Source organism: Dama dama, chromosome 19 (assembly GCF_033118175.1).
Source record: "Dama dama isolate Ldn47 chromosome 19, ASM3311817v1, whole genome shotgun sequence".
NCBI lineage: Eukaryota > Metazoa > Chordata > Mammalia > Artiodactyla > Cervidae > Dama > Dama dama.
Window position 1 is genome coordinate 90,794,084 of NC_083699.1, and position 17,046 is coordinate 90,811,129.

Here is a 17,046-nt window from a genome sequence, read left to right on the forward strand (position 1 = left end):
GATACTTTGGTGGGGGCACACCAAAAATATTAAGACTTCTAACACCTGCACTTTTAATCAACATACAAACAATGAACACTTTTGTTCATATGAAAGTGAAAGTGAAGTTGCTCCGTCCTGTCCGACTCTTTCCGATCCCATGGACTGTAGCCTACCAGGCTCCTCCATCCATGGGATTTTCCAGGCAAGAGTACTGGAGTGGGTTGCTATTTCCTTTGTTCATATACTTAACAACTATTTATTGAGTGCCTTCCAAGTCCCAAGAACAGTGCTAAGGCCCTGAGAAAATAGACCAAAAAACAGGCAGAATCCCCGTCTTCTTGAAATTTACATTCTAGCAGGAAGAGACAGGTAAATAAGTAATCAAATCAATAAATGAGATCATCCAAGAATATGATGGTTCTATAATGAGCCCCTATTTAATGTACTACTAAATAAGAAAAAATGCTGTAAGTTACATTATGACATAATGCTAAGATATAATTCATGGTTAAAATGACAAAAAAAAATCCCTGATGATTAAAAATGCATCCTGTTTAAAAATCATCAGGCTTCCCTGATAGCTCAGTTGGTAAAGAATCCGCCTGCAATTCAGGAGACCCCGGTTCAATTCCTGGGTTGGGAAGATCCCTTGAAGAAGGGATAGGCTACCCATTCCAGTATTCTTGGGCTTCCCTTGAGGTTCAGCTGGTAAAGAATCCACCCGCAATGTGTGAGACCTGGATTTAATCCCTGGGTTGGGAAGATCCCCTGGAGAAGGGAAAGGCTACCCACTCCAGTATTCTGGTCTGGAGAATTTCATGGACTGTATAGTCCGTGGGGTAGCAAAGAGTCAGACACGACTGGGCAACTTTCATTTTAAAAGTCATTCTTTTCAAAATTAGAAAGAATACACATCTTACAACTCATACACTGCTGGTGGAAATGTAAATGGTACAACCACTCTGAAAAAAAAGTACAGCACTTATTTTCTTATAAACAAAACACACAATTACCCTATATTCTAGCAGTCATCCCCTTGGGGTACTTATCTCAGAGAAACGAAAACTTATGCTCGCAGAAAACCCCATAAGCAAATGTTCATAACAGCTTTATCGGAGAGCCCCAAACTGAATCTAGCACAGATGTCCCTCAACAGGTGGCACATGAATAAATCTCGGCAATAAAGAGAGAGGAGCTACTGATACATGTAACAACTTGTGTTCTCCAGGGAATCATACTAAGCGAAAAATGACCCAGATTCAAAAAGGTTATGAGGCATGATGCCACATGTCTCACATTTTTGAAACGAGAAAAATTTGTAATGAAGGACAGGTTAGTGGTTGCAATGAGCTAGGGACAGGAGAGGGTGGGGAGGAACGCAAGAGAGAGGCAGATGTGGTTATAAAAAAGCAGCATGAGTGATCCTTGTAGTGATGGAAGTATTCAGTGCCTTGACTGTGGTGTCAGGTAAATGAAGGTACAGTAAAAACTATGGAAACTAAAACACATACACCTATAAACAGAAATGAGCACAAGTAAAACTGGGGAAATCTGAATAAGATCTATGGAATATATTAATGTCAATATTCTGGTTTAATATTATGCTATAGTTTTGTGAAATGTTACCACTTAAGAGACACTGTGAAACATATAAGGGATCTCTGTATTATTTCTTACAACTGCACGTGAATCTACAATTGTCTCAATTAAGACTTCAGTTAAGAAATGTGTGTTAGATCTTTGAAGTTTGATGACTATTGTGAAAGAAAGTACAGTAATAAACATTGGACTGGAGGCGGGGGATGCTGTTATAAATAAGATGGCAGAGAAGGGCGCCCACAGAGGAGGGACGGTGAGCCGAGCCCTGAAGGATGAGAAGAGTCCAGCCATGATGGTGGAGGGAGTCCCTTGCAGGTATGAGGGCTTTAGGGTGAGAAAGGGCTCGAGGGCCGGCAAAGCTGGAGCCTAACCCTTAGCAGCTTCAGGGAGAGCGGGGTCTGGAAAGAGGTCAGGGTCAAACTATGATAAGAAGTGAGGATTTTATGCTAAAAGCAAAGAAAAGCCTTAGCAGCCATGAGGCAAGAATCAGGACCACAGTGAGAAGAAGCACGGGTGTCTGGAGGAAAATGGCCAGGAGATGGCCACCACGCCTCAGTGACTTCATCACTTTGCCTGGGGGCAGTGGTGGCTAATGGTGCCAGCTCTGGCATATTCTCCCTAAACGTTTCCAAGAACTTCCATCTCTGCTGTCACCAGAAGCATCTGGAAAAGGACAATCACAGGGTAGGGTTCCTTCAGCAGGACCAGCTCTGCAATTTTGTGTGCTAAACTCTTAAGAATCTGTTTGTATGCATTTCTCTGCTAGGAGAGGCCGAAAGTTACATCATAGACATGTTCAGTATCAAGCAGCTAAAGTCCTTTAAATGTTCAGTTTTGTGCTTGATGCCAATTTTATGTCACGACTTGAGATTTGGGGCTTATTCTACAGAAATAAATGTTTTCACAATTTATTTTCAAAGGCATAAACATTTTTAAACACTTCAGTGACCAACTTAAGGAATGTCTAATGAATTTACTGATTAAAAACTAAAATTATATGTTAAAGTATAACACTGCACATTATAAACAGTACAATTTTAAATTATACCAAAGTTCACAACATTTTCTTCTAACCACTTTCAACACCCTTGCTCTGTCTTTCTGTAAACAGCATCTCTGATATTCAGCTTCACAAGCTATTAAGGGCAAATACATTTTTATATATTAAACTAACAAAAAAAAAATCAGTGTGGGTGAGATTACGGCAGATATGCTTCATTCATGTATTACTGCCATATTTATAATATGTTGGGTTGGCCAAAAAGTTGGTTTGGTTTTCCCACATGATGTTATGAAAAAGCCAAACAAACTTTTTGGCCAACCCAATATTTGGACTTGCTTTTCATATAAAATTAATGTCTTCAAACACCTATCAAGGAAACCTGATGTTCCAGACACTCCCCTATACGTCACCTGGTAAGAGCAGCCTAGCTGAGAAAGCATTTAACTGTGTGGTATTAGAAGCATTAAAATAATCAATATTGCATAGTTAGTCTTATAATTAATATTTGGTATAATATAATATAATAATATTTGGTCTTGGTTATTAGACCAAATATTGCAGGTATCACCACATTTGAGGAGCTGAAAAACTGCCTTCCTCTTTAACTCAGAAACCTCACACTTCTGAGGGATATATCACAAGTGCTGCCACAGTCATTACCAGAGTTCTCCTTGCCTTACCACATGCCAGGCATCATGCTGAAAGGTTGCAGCAGTCAGGCAGTCAGCTAGTTATCTACCTCAATATCCATTCTCCACTTTTATAACTATGTCCAGATGATAAAATCTGGACATGGTCTGTACCTATTTCTGGACACGGTCTGTATTTTTTCTATTTCTCCAGGAATAAAAATGAATTCTCAATAACTTGTGAACCTCTGGCCCACCCCAAACCTCCTCAGGACTTCATGAAGAGCAGCTGTTAAGCACTTCAACCCACCACACGTACTTCTGGGCAACTTCTATTAAATTTCACTAGTATGGGAGTGTGCATGTGTGTATTCTCTTCTTTTTTTTTTTTTTTTTTTTTTTGTATTCTCTTCTTAATGTCCTAAAACATCATCAGTAGATTATATAATTCAGCATACAGCTAAAGAATATATACAGGAAAAACAGTAACATCCAAATCACAGAACATAAGGAAAAGATTACCTTCATTAAAAGAGAATTATTCCAAGATTTTACAAGTTCAATAGCTCTTAGGTCTTGCCAACTAATGAAGTTGTGGAAATGCTTTCCTGTTTTCCTAAGAAAGATGGAAACAGTATTTTGAGACTCATTATAAATCAGTGACTACATTATATAAAAGATCTGCCGCCATAAGAGAAAACAAATTTAGAGGCCAAACTGTAATTTCAACATATGATTTAAGTAGGTGGGGCTCTCTGAATGTCTCTTCTTTTTGATTTGACAAATTGAGCACACTTTGTAACAATTATGTGATATATAGCAAAAAATTTTCAATCAGATTCTATCCAAAAAGCTATCCTTTTTGAAGCACGACAATGTGGGCACTTCCAAAAACAAAGCAAAACTGATGAAACATCTTTAAAGATGCTGATACAACTTTAAAAACAAGAAAAAGAAGCCAATGCTTTTTCCTTTCATTGTACTTATCTTGATGTACACAATCAGATAAAAACTGTACCTACAGGAGATCAGTCCTGGGTGTTCACTGGAAGGGCTGATATTGAAGCTGAAACTCCAATACTTTGACTACCTGATGAGAAGAGCTGACTCATCTGAAAAGACCCTGATGCTGGGAAAGACTGAGAGCAGGAGGAGAAGGGGACGACAGAGGATGAGATGGTTGGATGGTATCACCGACTCAATGGACATGGGTTTGGGTGGACTCTGGGAGTTGGTGATGGACAGAGAGGCCTGGCGTGCTGCAGTTCATGGGATCGCAAAGAGTCGGACACGACTGAGTGACTGAACGGAACTGAACAGGAGTGCTGAAATGTAGCTTTATCCTACTTTACGCTTCTCAACTTTAGGACTGGTTAGTCACTGCACTGGCAACCTACCAGGCTTCCCAAAATTTGTCAAAAAAAAAAAAATAAATCCAACAAACTGGGTCAACACTACAATGAAAGTATAGCTCTAAGAAATATAGTAGAAATAAATACTTTTTCCTTTGAGGCTCCTGCAAATCAATCACTGTCATCCACTCAGCTCCAGCACCCAGCCCTGGCTGGCTTGCTGCCTTTCCTCCGGGAGGAAACATTACCCCTGCGTGACCATGAAAGTGAAAAAAGTCAGTGTCAGTCCTTCAGTCAAGTCCAGCTCTTTGTGACCCCGTGGACTGTAGCCCATCAGGCTCCTCTGTCCATCGAATTCTCGAGGAGGTTACCATTTGCTTCTCCAGGGGATCTTCCTGACCCAGGGACTGAACCCAGGTCTCCCGCACTGCAGGCAGACTCTTTGCCGTCTGGGCCACCAGACCACATTCAATTCCCAAGACTGTCATTTCCAACGCTTCTTTAGCAGTCCTCACCCAGGGTCACATCCTCAACTTTACCACCTGGAAACATTCTACCACTGGTATTCTACCACTTTGTTGTAAACCTGAAACATTGTAAATCAAGTATACTTCAACTGAAAATACAAAGTAGCTTAATGAGAGGAAAATTCTCACAGTATAATATTAAAGGGAAAAAATCAGGATTAAAAACTTTACATACATTTCAATTCCAACTTGTTAAAAAAAAAATAAGGTAAATTAACAACAACAACAAAAAAAAAAAACCTCAAAACTTAACTTTGTAATATATCAGTAGGCACGTCTTGCTACTGGATTGGCCAAAATGTTTGTTTGGGTTTTTCTGTACCACTTTATGGAAAAACCTGAATGAACTTTTTGGCCAACTCAATATTATTTCAGTTCTCTTAATCTTACCCCCTAAATACCTTCCATTCCTTTAATCCCTCAAACATTCCCTTTTCTTCCTGAGAACCCCACCTAGGTTTACTTTCCTACTAGGCTTATTTACATGTTCTTCCACTTTAATGGGGGCTTCCCAGGTGACTCAGTGGTAAAGAAACCCCCTGCCAACGCAGGAGACACAGGAGATGCAGTTCGATCCCTGGGTCGGGAAGATCCCTAGAGGAGGAAATGGCGACCCACTCCAGTACTCTTGCCTGGAAAATTCCAAGGACAGAGGAGCCTGGTGGCTACAGTCCATAGCATCACAGAGAGTTGGAAAGAAAAGAGTTAGACACAACTTAGCTGCTGAACAACAACAAATCACTTTAACAACTTGCCTTCACATGCTCTCTATCAATTCTTTTTTTAATTGTGGTAAAATATACATAACATAAAGTTTACCATTTTAACCATTTTTAAGTGCACAATACAGTGGCATTAATGTTGTGTTAACATAGCCACTATCTCCAAACATTTGGGCTGTTTCTACCTTCTTGCTACTATGAATAATGCTGCTATGAACACTGCTGTAAAGTATCTGTTTGAGTCCCTGTTTTCAATTCCTTTGTGTATATACTGAGGATTAGAATTGCTGGGTCATATGGTAATTCTATGTTTACTTTCTGAGGAACTGCCGGACAGTTTTCCACAGTGGCTGCACCATTTGACATTTCAACAACCAGTATATAAGAGTTCCAATTTTTCCATATTCTTACCAACACTTGTTATTTTACATTTAAAAACTTATTAAAGTCATCCTGGGAGGTGTGAAGTGGTACCTCATTGTGGTTTTGATTTGCATTTCCCCAACAAGAATTTTTCATGTGCTTATTGACCATTTGAATATTATTCAAGCCTTCGACCATTCATAAATTCATAACTGGGTCTAGGTTTTGGTGGTATGGTTGAGCTATAGGAGTTATTTATATATTCTTGATATTAATCCTTTATCAAATGTACAATTTGCAATATTTTCTATCATTTTGTGAGTTTTCACTCAAAGTGTCCTTTTTTTTTTTTTTTTTCTGGTTTTCACTTTTATTAATGGATCACGGCATTCACCTACATCATGAAGAGAGTACTTCTTTTTCCTTGAATGATCACCATTATTAATGGGGATCACCAGAGATGGTCACCATTATTACTACTACCAATCAGAGAAGTGATTCTCCGTTTGTTTTAGTCCTCAGTCTTAAATGAAATTAGAAGCCAAACACAGCAAGACACACATCTTCCATATTACATGCTTCAGTTAGTTTTCAGAAATCAAATTTAAGATATCAATGGCCATAAACTTTTTCAGACACATTTTTAAATTGCAAATTATACATTATGCCAAAATAATTTAAACACAACTTTATTTCTTATTATTTTGGATTAAATTAGGGTAATTCTGTTTCTATTTTGGAGAATTCTAATAGTTAAGAAAATTTTTTTAAATTACTCATCATAAATAGATAAAAACATATTAATAGCATTCTTTGATGCACAAAAGTTTTCAATTTTCATGAAGTTCAACTTATCTATTTTTTTCATTTGTTAGCTGCACTTTGGATGTCATTTCAGAAATCATAATAAATCCACAGTGGTGAAGATTTCCTCTACATTTTCTTGTAAGAGTTTTCTAGATTTGTATTTTAAATTTATTCATTGATCCATTTTTAGTTACCTTTTCTTTAATAAATTTTCATCTTTTAAAATTTTTTGGCTGCATGGCATGCGGGATTCCAGTTCCCAACCAGAGACTGAATTTGTGCCCCCCAGAGTGGGAGTGCAAAGTCCCAACCACAGGACCACCAGGGAAGTCCCCTGACTTAATTTTTATATTTGGTATATGGTAAGGGTCTTACTTCATTCTTTTGCATGTCGATGTCCAGTTTTCTCAGTATCCTTTGTTAAAAAGACTCTTCTTTCCCCATTGCCTAGTCATGGCTCCCTAGTTTCTACGGATTGCCATAACAAAGTATCACAAACTGGGTGGCTAAAAGAACAGCAATTTATTGTCTCCCAGTTCTGGAGGCTAGAAGTCCAAAATTATGGTGTTGGGTAGGGTCATGCTCCCTCTGGAACCGTAAGAGAATCTGCCCTCATCTATCCCTAGTTTCGTAGTGTGTATTAGTCACTTGGTCATGGTCGACTCTTTCCAACCCCATGGACTGTAGACCACCAGGATCCTCTGTGCATGGAATTTTCCAGGTCAGAATACTGGAGTGGGTAGCCATTCCCTTCTCCAGGGGACCTTCCCAACCCAGGGATCTGGGGGTGTGCAGCAATCTCTGGCATCCCCTGGCTTATAGACACATCACTCCTATCCTCCTTCTTCAGATGGTGTTGTCCCTGTGTCTGTCTTCTCATGAGGAAATCAGTCATATTTGATGAAGAGTTCACCCTACTGCATTATGACCTCATCCTAATTAAAAAACTACATTTGCAATGACCCTATTTCCAAAAGTGACTGCCAAGGCACTACTGTTGCTTTTATTGGGCTATTCCCCCAAACCTCCCCTACTTTTAAGAGTGAGATTACTGAATCAAAGAGTAAGACAATTTTCCAGCTCCTTAAATGTGGCAAAACTTGCTATATTTGATCTTGTAATCAGTTCTGCATAATGACTGTTCTAATGCCACACAGTCAAATACCTTCTCAGTTAGGGTGTCCCTACCAGGTGGTACATGGAGAAGTGTAGAACATCAGTTTTCCTTGATAAGTGTTTGGAGGTGTCAATTTGATATAAAGCAAGCATGAATATATTATAGAATATGACAGCAATGCGTGAGTGAAACAAATTTGCCATATAATCTCACCCACACTGATTTTTTTGTTAGTTTAATACATAAAAACACATCTTGCTTTAATAACTTGTGAGGCTGAATACAGAGGGGCTGTTTACAGGAAAGGCAGGGCAATTAAGGGAGTTCAAAGTGGTTTTAAGAAAAGGCATGAATTCTGAACTGTATGGTTTTATACTGTTTGTAATGTGTAATTTTATACCTTCATATATAATTTCAGTTTGTAAAAGATAAATCTATCAAACATTCCTTACATCAACTAGTTTTTAACTCAGGTCAGTGAGATTCTTCTCTTTTTATATTTTTTTGAGTTTATTTATTTACGTAGGTATGTATTTGGCTGTGTTGGTCTTAGTTGCAGCGTGAGGGGTCTTCACTGCATCATACAGATCTTTCCTTGCAGCATGTGGGCTCAGTAGTTGTGACACTCGGGCTTAGCTGCCCCGAGGCATGTGGGATCTTAATTCCCCAACTAGAGCCAGAATCCACATCCCCTGCACTGGCAGGCGGATTCTTAACTACCGAACCACCAGGGAGGTCCCTCAGTGAGATACTGTAAATTTTCCTTCTTTTGAAAATAAACGTGGTAGCTCTGGAAATCTGTTCTTCCCACTCCTCGGTTATTGCCAATTCTTCCTTGCTGAGAGCTGCAGCTATCAGTTTCTGACTTTTCCAAACTGGTTTTGCATCCTGTGTATTCCTTGTTACGTGTGGCCACTGATGTTTCTGAAGCTTGTTATCTTTCCTATGTGATCAGCTAGTGATCTGACACACATTTTCTAAAACGTGTGACCCCCAAATCCCCAAAAAAGGTACTGGCCCTTTAAAGCTTCCAAGAGATGTGCCAAAGGAAGCCACCGTAGCTGGGAGGGCCAGAGCCTAGGTAAGCATCTGTGCCAGTTCTGCAGGGCACTGCAAAATCCACCGGAGTATATAGGCCCAATTTTTTTAAGTTCAGTTTTAACTGGAGGATAATTGCTTTACGTTGTGTTGGTTTCTGCTGTACAATGTGAATGAGCTGTAAGTATACATGTATCTCCCCTCTCTTGAGCCTCCCCCCCGCCGAGCCCCCCATCCCAGCCCTCTAGGTTGTCACAAAGCACTGATCTGAGCTCCCTGAGCTACACAGCAGCTTCCCACTAGCTATTTCACACGTGGTAGTATACATACTGGAGAAGGAAATTCTCCAGTGTTCTCGCCTAGAGAATCCCAGGGCCAGAGGCGCCTGGCGGGCTGCCGTCTATGGGGTCGCACAGAGTCGGACACGGCTGAAGCGACTTAGCAGCAGCAGCAGTGTACATATAAGCCAATGCTACCCTCTCAATTTGTCCCACCTTCCCCTTCCCCCACTGTGTCCACATGTCTGTTCTCTACATCTGCGTCTCTATTCCTGCCCTGCAAATGGGTTCATCAGTACCATTTTTCTAGATTCCATACGTAGGCATTGATATATTTGTTTTTCTCTTTCTGACTTACTTCACTCTGTTCAATAGGTTCTGCATGTGTGCATGCTAAGTCTCTTCAGTCATGTCCGACTCTTTGTGACCGTATGGACTGTAGCCCACCAGGCTACTCTGTCCATGGGATTTTCCAGGCAAGAATACTGGAGTGGGTTGCCAAGCCCTCCTCCAGGGGATCTTCCTGACCCAGGGATTGAACCTGTGTCTCTTATGTCTGCTGCAATGGCAGGCAGGTTCTTTACCACTAGAGCCACTAGGGGCCCCAAATCTTTGTGGGACAAGATTCCCATGACCTGCCCTGGCACCTGCCCTCAGTCCTGGAAGGTGGGCTCCCTTCCCCAAATATGCAGTAGGGCTGAAGAATGGAGCTGGTGACACATGCTGTCTCTTCCCCAAGGAGAGGGGTCTCTACCTTCATCCAGCAGTCCATGAGTTAATGTCAGGACAGGTCAGGTTCCAGAGTTTTGAAAGAGCTTGTTCCAATCTTTCCCAATCAGCAGTTGCTGTGGTAGAGGAACCAATCTCTACAGCTTCCCACTCCACTATTGTGGTGATGTCACTCTCTAGACTTTCAAGTTACCTACCTACCTTTTCAATGCCTAACCTGGGATCACTCTTTCCTCTGGGTTCACTTTCAATGTCAGAACCACTGAGAGAAGCTGGAAGAAAGTCATATAGCCTTGTTAATTGGTAGCAGCCCCTACTTATGAGATATAAGCTCATCTCCTCCCTCAGAGTCACTAAAACTGATGAATGTCTTTCTCCTATCACTAATCAGTTTCCTCTCCATTCCCCATCAAGGGCTCATCTAAGTGTTCACCAGATTTCTCCAGACCTAGGCCACCACTGGCTTCTTGTTTCTCAAAGGAAGTCAGGACACAGGGAATGACCTTCTTCCACTCACCACTCCTCCACCAGCTACACCTTCAGCCACTGTGGGTCTCTCTCTTTGTCCAGAGGAGAAGCTTTCTTTCTCCAAGTCTAAGGCTGGCACCTCCACTTGGACTCTCGGTATCCATGCCTTCCTCTCTTCTACTACTTTATTTCACAAACACTACTTCAGCTGTCTTCTGTACATATGCTTAAGTCTCCCCATCTTTGACCAAAACCAAAATTCCTGATACACCCAGCTAAGCCCTCTCAGTGTTTCCTCATCACCTCCCACTATCTCAACTACATACAATTCGAATGCAGTGTAGATTCCCAATCATTCATGAAATTTATATTCACCATGGCCACCAATATATTCCTTTCTATTTTTCTGGCAGCATGGCTTGTGGGATCTTAGTTCCCCAACCAGGGATTAAACCCACACCCTTGGCAGTGAAAGTACAGAGTCCTAATCACTGGACCACCAGGAAATTAACCCTAATGTATTTCTAATTCACTGCACCACAGTTCACTCAGTAACTGGCTCATTGAAAGTAAAGCATTGTGCTGACTCCTGAATTGAACATAAAAATGAATCAGAACAGCAGCACTCTAGGAATTTATATTCTGGTGATACAAGTATTGCAATTGCTCTGTGTTCCTCCAGTACCACATACATCTTTTATTGTGGCACTTGCTACTTATGTTAATGTCTCTCACTAATTATTTATGATACAAAATATATTTAGAGCCGCAGAATGGTATACTGTGTTAGAGAGGTCTCGGGCAATTCGTTTACAATATTGCCTTTTCTGCTTTCCCTCCTTTTCTCCACAGATAGAGTGAAAGCAAACCTAAGTCACTGCTAAGTGAATGTCGAAACATGAGGCTGTTCCATTACAGGAGGCCTGGGTTCGATCCCTGATCCTAGAACTAATATCCAGCATGCCACTCAATGTATCCAAAAATAAATTAAAAAATCAGTTGGGGGGTTGGGAAGGGGGAAGAAACTCATTGTACAAATCCTCAGCCGTCTTCTCTTCTATCCATATAATCTCTACCAGAGAACACACGTTAATTCTTCACACTTCTTCTACATCAGTGGTTCTCAACTGGGAGTTCTCTGTCTCCCAGGCACATGTGGTAATATGTGGAGACATTTTTAGTTGTGAAACTTAGGAAGCGGGGTGCTAATGGTATCTAATGGGTAGAGGCCAGGGAGGCTTCTAAACACACTACAATGCCCAGGATGTCCCCCAAGAACAAAGAATTATCTGGCCTAAAATGGCAACAGTGCCACTGGTTAGAAACACTGAGCCCCACAGAAGACTTTAATTCACTTACTCCTTCATCTGACTAATGTACTACTTTGTGTCCAAGACATTAGGTGGAGAGTCGGGGTGAGGAGGAGGTTATGGGGCAACTGCAGATGCAGGCATCAACCTGTAATTCAGATTATGCTCTTAAAGAAAGAGTATCTATCTGGAGGAAATGAACCACCTATCTGGGGAAAATTCACATCCCAAATCAAACACTTTATCGTGTTTCCTTCCACTCACCCTCATCACCACCTAACTCATTCCTTCTCTTATATTCTCTATAATTTCTATCATGTCCTCCCAAAGATCAAAAACAGTAATACTGGGAAATTTTTAAAATTAAACAATTTTTTCCTGAAGTATATGTGACTTGCAATATTGTATTAGTTTCAGGTGGATAACACATTAATTCAATATTTTTATAGAATAAAATCCATAGAAAGATATTATCAAATATGGTCTCTATACCCTGTGCTGCACATAACATCCTTGTAACTTGGTATTTTTTTAACTGGCACTTTGTAACTTAATCGCCTTCACCTATTTTTGACTGAACCCTCACACCTCTCCCCTCTGGTAACCACTCGTTTATTCTCTGTATTGGTGAGCCTGTTTCTGTCTTGTTATATTTATTCATTTGTTTGCATATTTGATTGATTTGTTCTGCATATTAAGTGAAATATGTCTTTCTCTAACTTTATTTCACCAAGCATAATACATAATATTGCATAATTTTATGCAAACAGTTCTCTATGTATATTTGCTGATGTTCAGTCACTAAGCTGTGTCCACCTCTTTGCGGCCCCATGGAGTGCAGCATGCCAGGCCCTCTGTCCCCCACTCTCTCCTGGAGTTTGCTCAAATTCATGTTTATTGAGTCAGCATTACCTAGCCATCTCATCCTCTGCCGCCCCCTTCTCCTTTTGCCTTTAATCTTTCTCAGCATCAGAATCTTTTCCAATGAGGCAGCATTTCACATCAAATGACCAAAGTACTGGCGCTTAACTCTGGAATTAGTCCTTCCAATAAATATTAAAAGTTGATTTATATATTATAACTTATTTATCCTTTCATCTGTTAACGGACATTTAGGGTGCTTCCATGTCTTGGCCACCATAAATAATGCTGCCATAAGCACTGAGGTGACTATCTTTTCAAATCAGTGTTTTCATTAGATAAATAAATACCCAGAAGTGGGACTGCTGAACCATATTCATTGCTGTTGTTGTTCCATTGCTAAGTTGTGTCCAACTCTCTGTGACCCCATGGACTGTCGCCCACCAGGCTTCTCCATCCATGGGAAATCCTAAGCAAGAATATATTGGTGACTTCAGACTATACTACAAAGCCACAGTCATCAAGACAGTATGGTACTGGCACAAAGACAGAAATATAGATCAATGGAACAGAATAGAAAGCCCAGAGATAAATCCACGAACCTATGGACACCTTATCTTCGACAAAGGAGGCAAGGATACACAATGGAAAAAAGACAACCTCTTTAACAAGTGGTGCTGGGAAAACTGGTCAACCACTTGTAAAAGAATGAAACTAGAACACTTTCTAACACCATACACAAAAATAAACTCAAAATGGATTAAAGATCTAAATCTAAGACCAGAAACTATAAAACTCCTAGAGGAGAACATAGGCAAAACACCCTCCGACATAAATCACAGCAAGATCCTCTATGACCCACCTCCCAGAATATTGGAAATAAAAGCAAAAATAAACAAATGGGACCTAATGAAACTTAAAAGCTTTTGCACAACAAAGGAAACTATAAGCAAGGTGAAAAGACAGCTCTCAGAATGGGAGAAAATAATAGCAAACGAAGCAACAGACAAAGGATTAATCTCAAAAATATACAAGCAACTCCTGCAGCTCAATTCCAGAAAAATAAATGACCCAATCAAAAAATGGGCCAAAGAACTACACAGATATTTCTCCAAAGAAGACATACAGATGGCTAACAAACACGTGAAAAGATGCTCAACATCACTCATTATCAGAGAAATGCAAATGAAAACCACAATGAGGTACCATTACACGCCAGTCAGGATGGCTGCTATCCAAAAGTCTACAAGCAATAAATGCTGGAGAGGGTGTGGAGAAAAGGGAACCCTCTTACACTGTTGGTGGGAATGCAAACTAGTACAGCCACTATGGAGAACAGTGTGGAGATTCCTTAAAAAACTGGAAATAGAACTGCCATATGACCCAGCAATCCCACTCCTGGGCATACACACTGAGGAAACCAGATCTGAAAGAGACACGTGCACCCCAATGTTCATCGCAGCACTGTTTATAATAGCCAGGACATGGAAGCAACCTAGATGCCCATCAGCAGATGAATGCTTAAGGAAGCTGTGGTACATATACACCATGGAATATTACTCAGCCATGAGAAAGAATTCATTTGAATCAGTTCTAATGAGATGGATGAAGCTGGAGCCCATTATACAGAGTGAAGTAAGCCAGAAAGATAAAGAACATTACAGCATACTAACACATATATATGGAATTTAGAAAGATGGTAATGATAACCCTATACGCAAAACAGAAAAAGAGACACAGATGTACAGAACAGACTTTTGGACTCTGTGGGAGAAGGCAAGGGTGGGATGTTTCGAGAGAACAGCATCGAAACGTGTATATTATTTAGGGTGAAACAGATCACCAGCCCAGGTTGGATGCATGAAACAAGTGCTTGGGCCTGGTGCACTGGGAAGACACAGAGGGATCAGGTAGAGAGGGAGGTGGGAGGGGGGATTGGGATGGGGAATACATGTAAATCCATGGCTGATTCATGTCAATGTATGACAAAAACCACTACAATATTGTAAAGTAATTAGCCTCCAACTAATAAAGATAAATGAAAAAAAAAAAAAAAGAATATATTGGAAGTGGTTGCCATTTCCTTCTCCAGGGGATATTCCCAACCCAGGGATTGAACCCACATCTCCTGCTTGGCAGGTGGATTCTTTACCACTGTACTATCTGGGAAGTCCGCTGAATCATATGGTAGTTCTTAATTTTTTTTAGTTCTTAATTTTTAAAGAACTTTCATACTGATTTTCATAGTGGCTACACCAATTTACATTCTCACCAACAGTACACAAGGGTTCCCTTTTCTCCACATCATTGCCAACAATTGTTACTTTTTATGTTTTTGATAACAATCATTCTAATACATGTGAAGTGACATCTTGTGATTCTGAATTGCATTTCCCTGATAAGTGATGTTGAGCATCTTTTCACCTGTATGTTGGACATGTCTTCTTTAAAAAAAATGTCTGTTAAGATTTTCTGCCCATTTTTAAATTGGATTGGCTATTTTTTTCATATTTTGGTGTACGAAGTGAAATGAAAACTACTCAGTCGTGTCAGACTCTTTGCGACCCTATGGACACAGAATTCCCCAGGCAAGAATATACTGGAGTGGGTAGCCATACCTTCTCCAGGGGATCCTCCCAAGCGAGGGATCAAACCCACATCTCCCACATTGCAGGTGGATTCTTTACCGTCTGAACCACCAGCAAATATATTGTGTTGTATGAGTCCTTTTTACATTTTGGATATTAAACCCTTACCAGACTATCATTTGCAACTATCTTCTCCCATTTGGTGGGTTCCTTGTTTCGTGATGGTTTCCTTCACTGTGCAGAAGCTTTTGAGTTTGATTAGCTCCCATTTATTTTTCCTTTTTTTTCCCCTTGCCTGAAGAAACAGAACCAAAGAAACAAAGCCTTAGCCAGTGTCAAAGAGTGAACTGCCTGTGTTTTCTTCCAGTTTTATGATTTTAGGCCTTTCATTTAGGTCTTTAATTCATTTTGAGTTAATTTTTGTAAATGAGGTGAGAAAATGTTCTAATTTCATTCTTTTATGTGTATCTGTCTAGTTTTCCCAATAGCACTTATTGAAGAGTCTTTTTAAAAAAAATTATATATTTTTGCCTCCTTTACTATAGATTAATTGAGCATGTGTGCATGGGTTTATTTCTGGGCTCTTTATTCTATGTGTCTGTTTTTGTGCTGGTACCACATTGCTTTGATTACTTTAGCCTTGTAGTATAGTCTGAGGTCAGAGACCATGACCCGCAACTTTGTTCTTTATGCTGAAGACTGCTTTACTATTCAGGGTCTTTTTGGTTTCAGACAAATTTTAGGATTATTCGTTTTAGTTCTGTGAAAAATGTCATAAGTATTTTGATAGGGACTGCATTAGATCTGTAGACTGTTTTGGGTAGTATGGATATTTTAATAGTATTAATTCTTCTAACTCAGAAACATGAGATATTTTTCCATTTATTTATATTGTCTTCAATTTCCTTCATCAATGTCTTATAGGTTTCAGAATACAGGTCTTTCACTTCCTTCATTAAATTTATTTCTAGATATTTTATTCTTTTTGATTTGATTATAAATTGAATTGTTTTCTTATTAGTGTATAGAAATGCAACAAATTTCTGTACATTAATCTGGTATTCTGAAACTTTACTGAATTCATTTATTAGTCAAACAGGTTTTTTTTTTTTTTGGTGGAGTCCAAGATTTTCCTTTATATAGTATTATATCATCTGCAAACAGTGGTAGTTTTACTTCTTTCCTTCCAATCTAAATGCCTTTTCTTTTTCTGGTATGATTGCTGTGGCTAGGACTTCCAATACTATATTAAATAGAAATGGCAAGAGTGGGCATCCTCATCTGTTCCTGATCTTAGAGGAAACACTTCCAGCTTTTCACCATTGAGTATGAGGCCAGGTGTTGATAGGTCATAGGGCCTTTATTATGTTGATGTTTGTTCCTTTTATACCAACTTTGTTCAGAGTTTTTATCATGAATGCACATTGAGTTTTGCCAAATGCTTTTTCTGAATCTATTGAGATGATCATGTGATTTTTTTTTGATCATGTGATTTTTATCCTTGATTTTGTTAATCATGTTAATTGATCTGCAGATATTAAACCACCTTTGCATTCCTAAAATAAATACCACTTGATCATGATGTATGATTTTTTTAATATATTGCTGATTTGGTTTGCTCATATTTTGTTGTGTATTCTTGCATCTACTTCATCAGAGATATAGGCCTGTAA

The 17,046-nt window shown here is 39.6% G+C and overlaps 1 protein-coding gene across 3 annotated transcripts in view; it reads right to left on the reverse strand.

Moving 5' to 3' along the window:
• The window catches only part of GK5 (glycerol kinase 5), a 79,114-nt gene that overhangs the window by 44,712 nt on the left and 17,356 nt on the right, over nt 1-17,046 (reverse strand). For 2 of the 3 annotated variants that reach the window (XM_061167768.1, XM_061167769.1), the window contains exon 4: nt 3,736-3,829. In XM_061167768.1, coding sequence (XP_061023751.1) covers nt 3,736-3,829 — 94 coding nt within the window. Of the gene's footprint in view, nt 1-3,735; nt 3,830-15,541; nt 15,669-17,046 lie in introns of those variants that run through there. The other variant, XM_061167770.1, reaches the window with a different exon arrangement.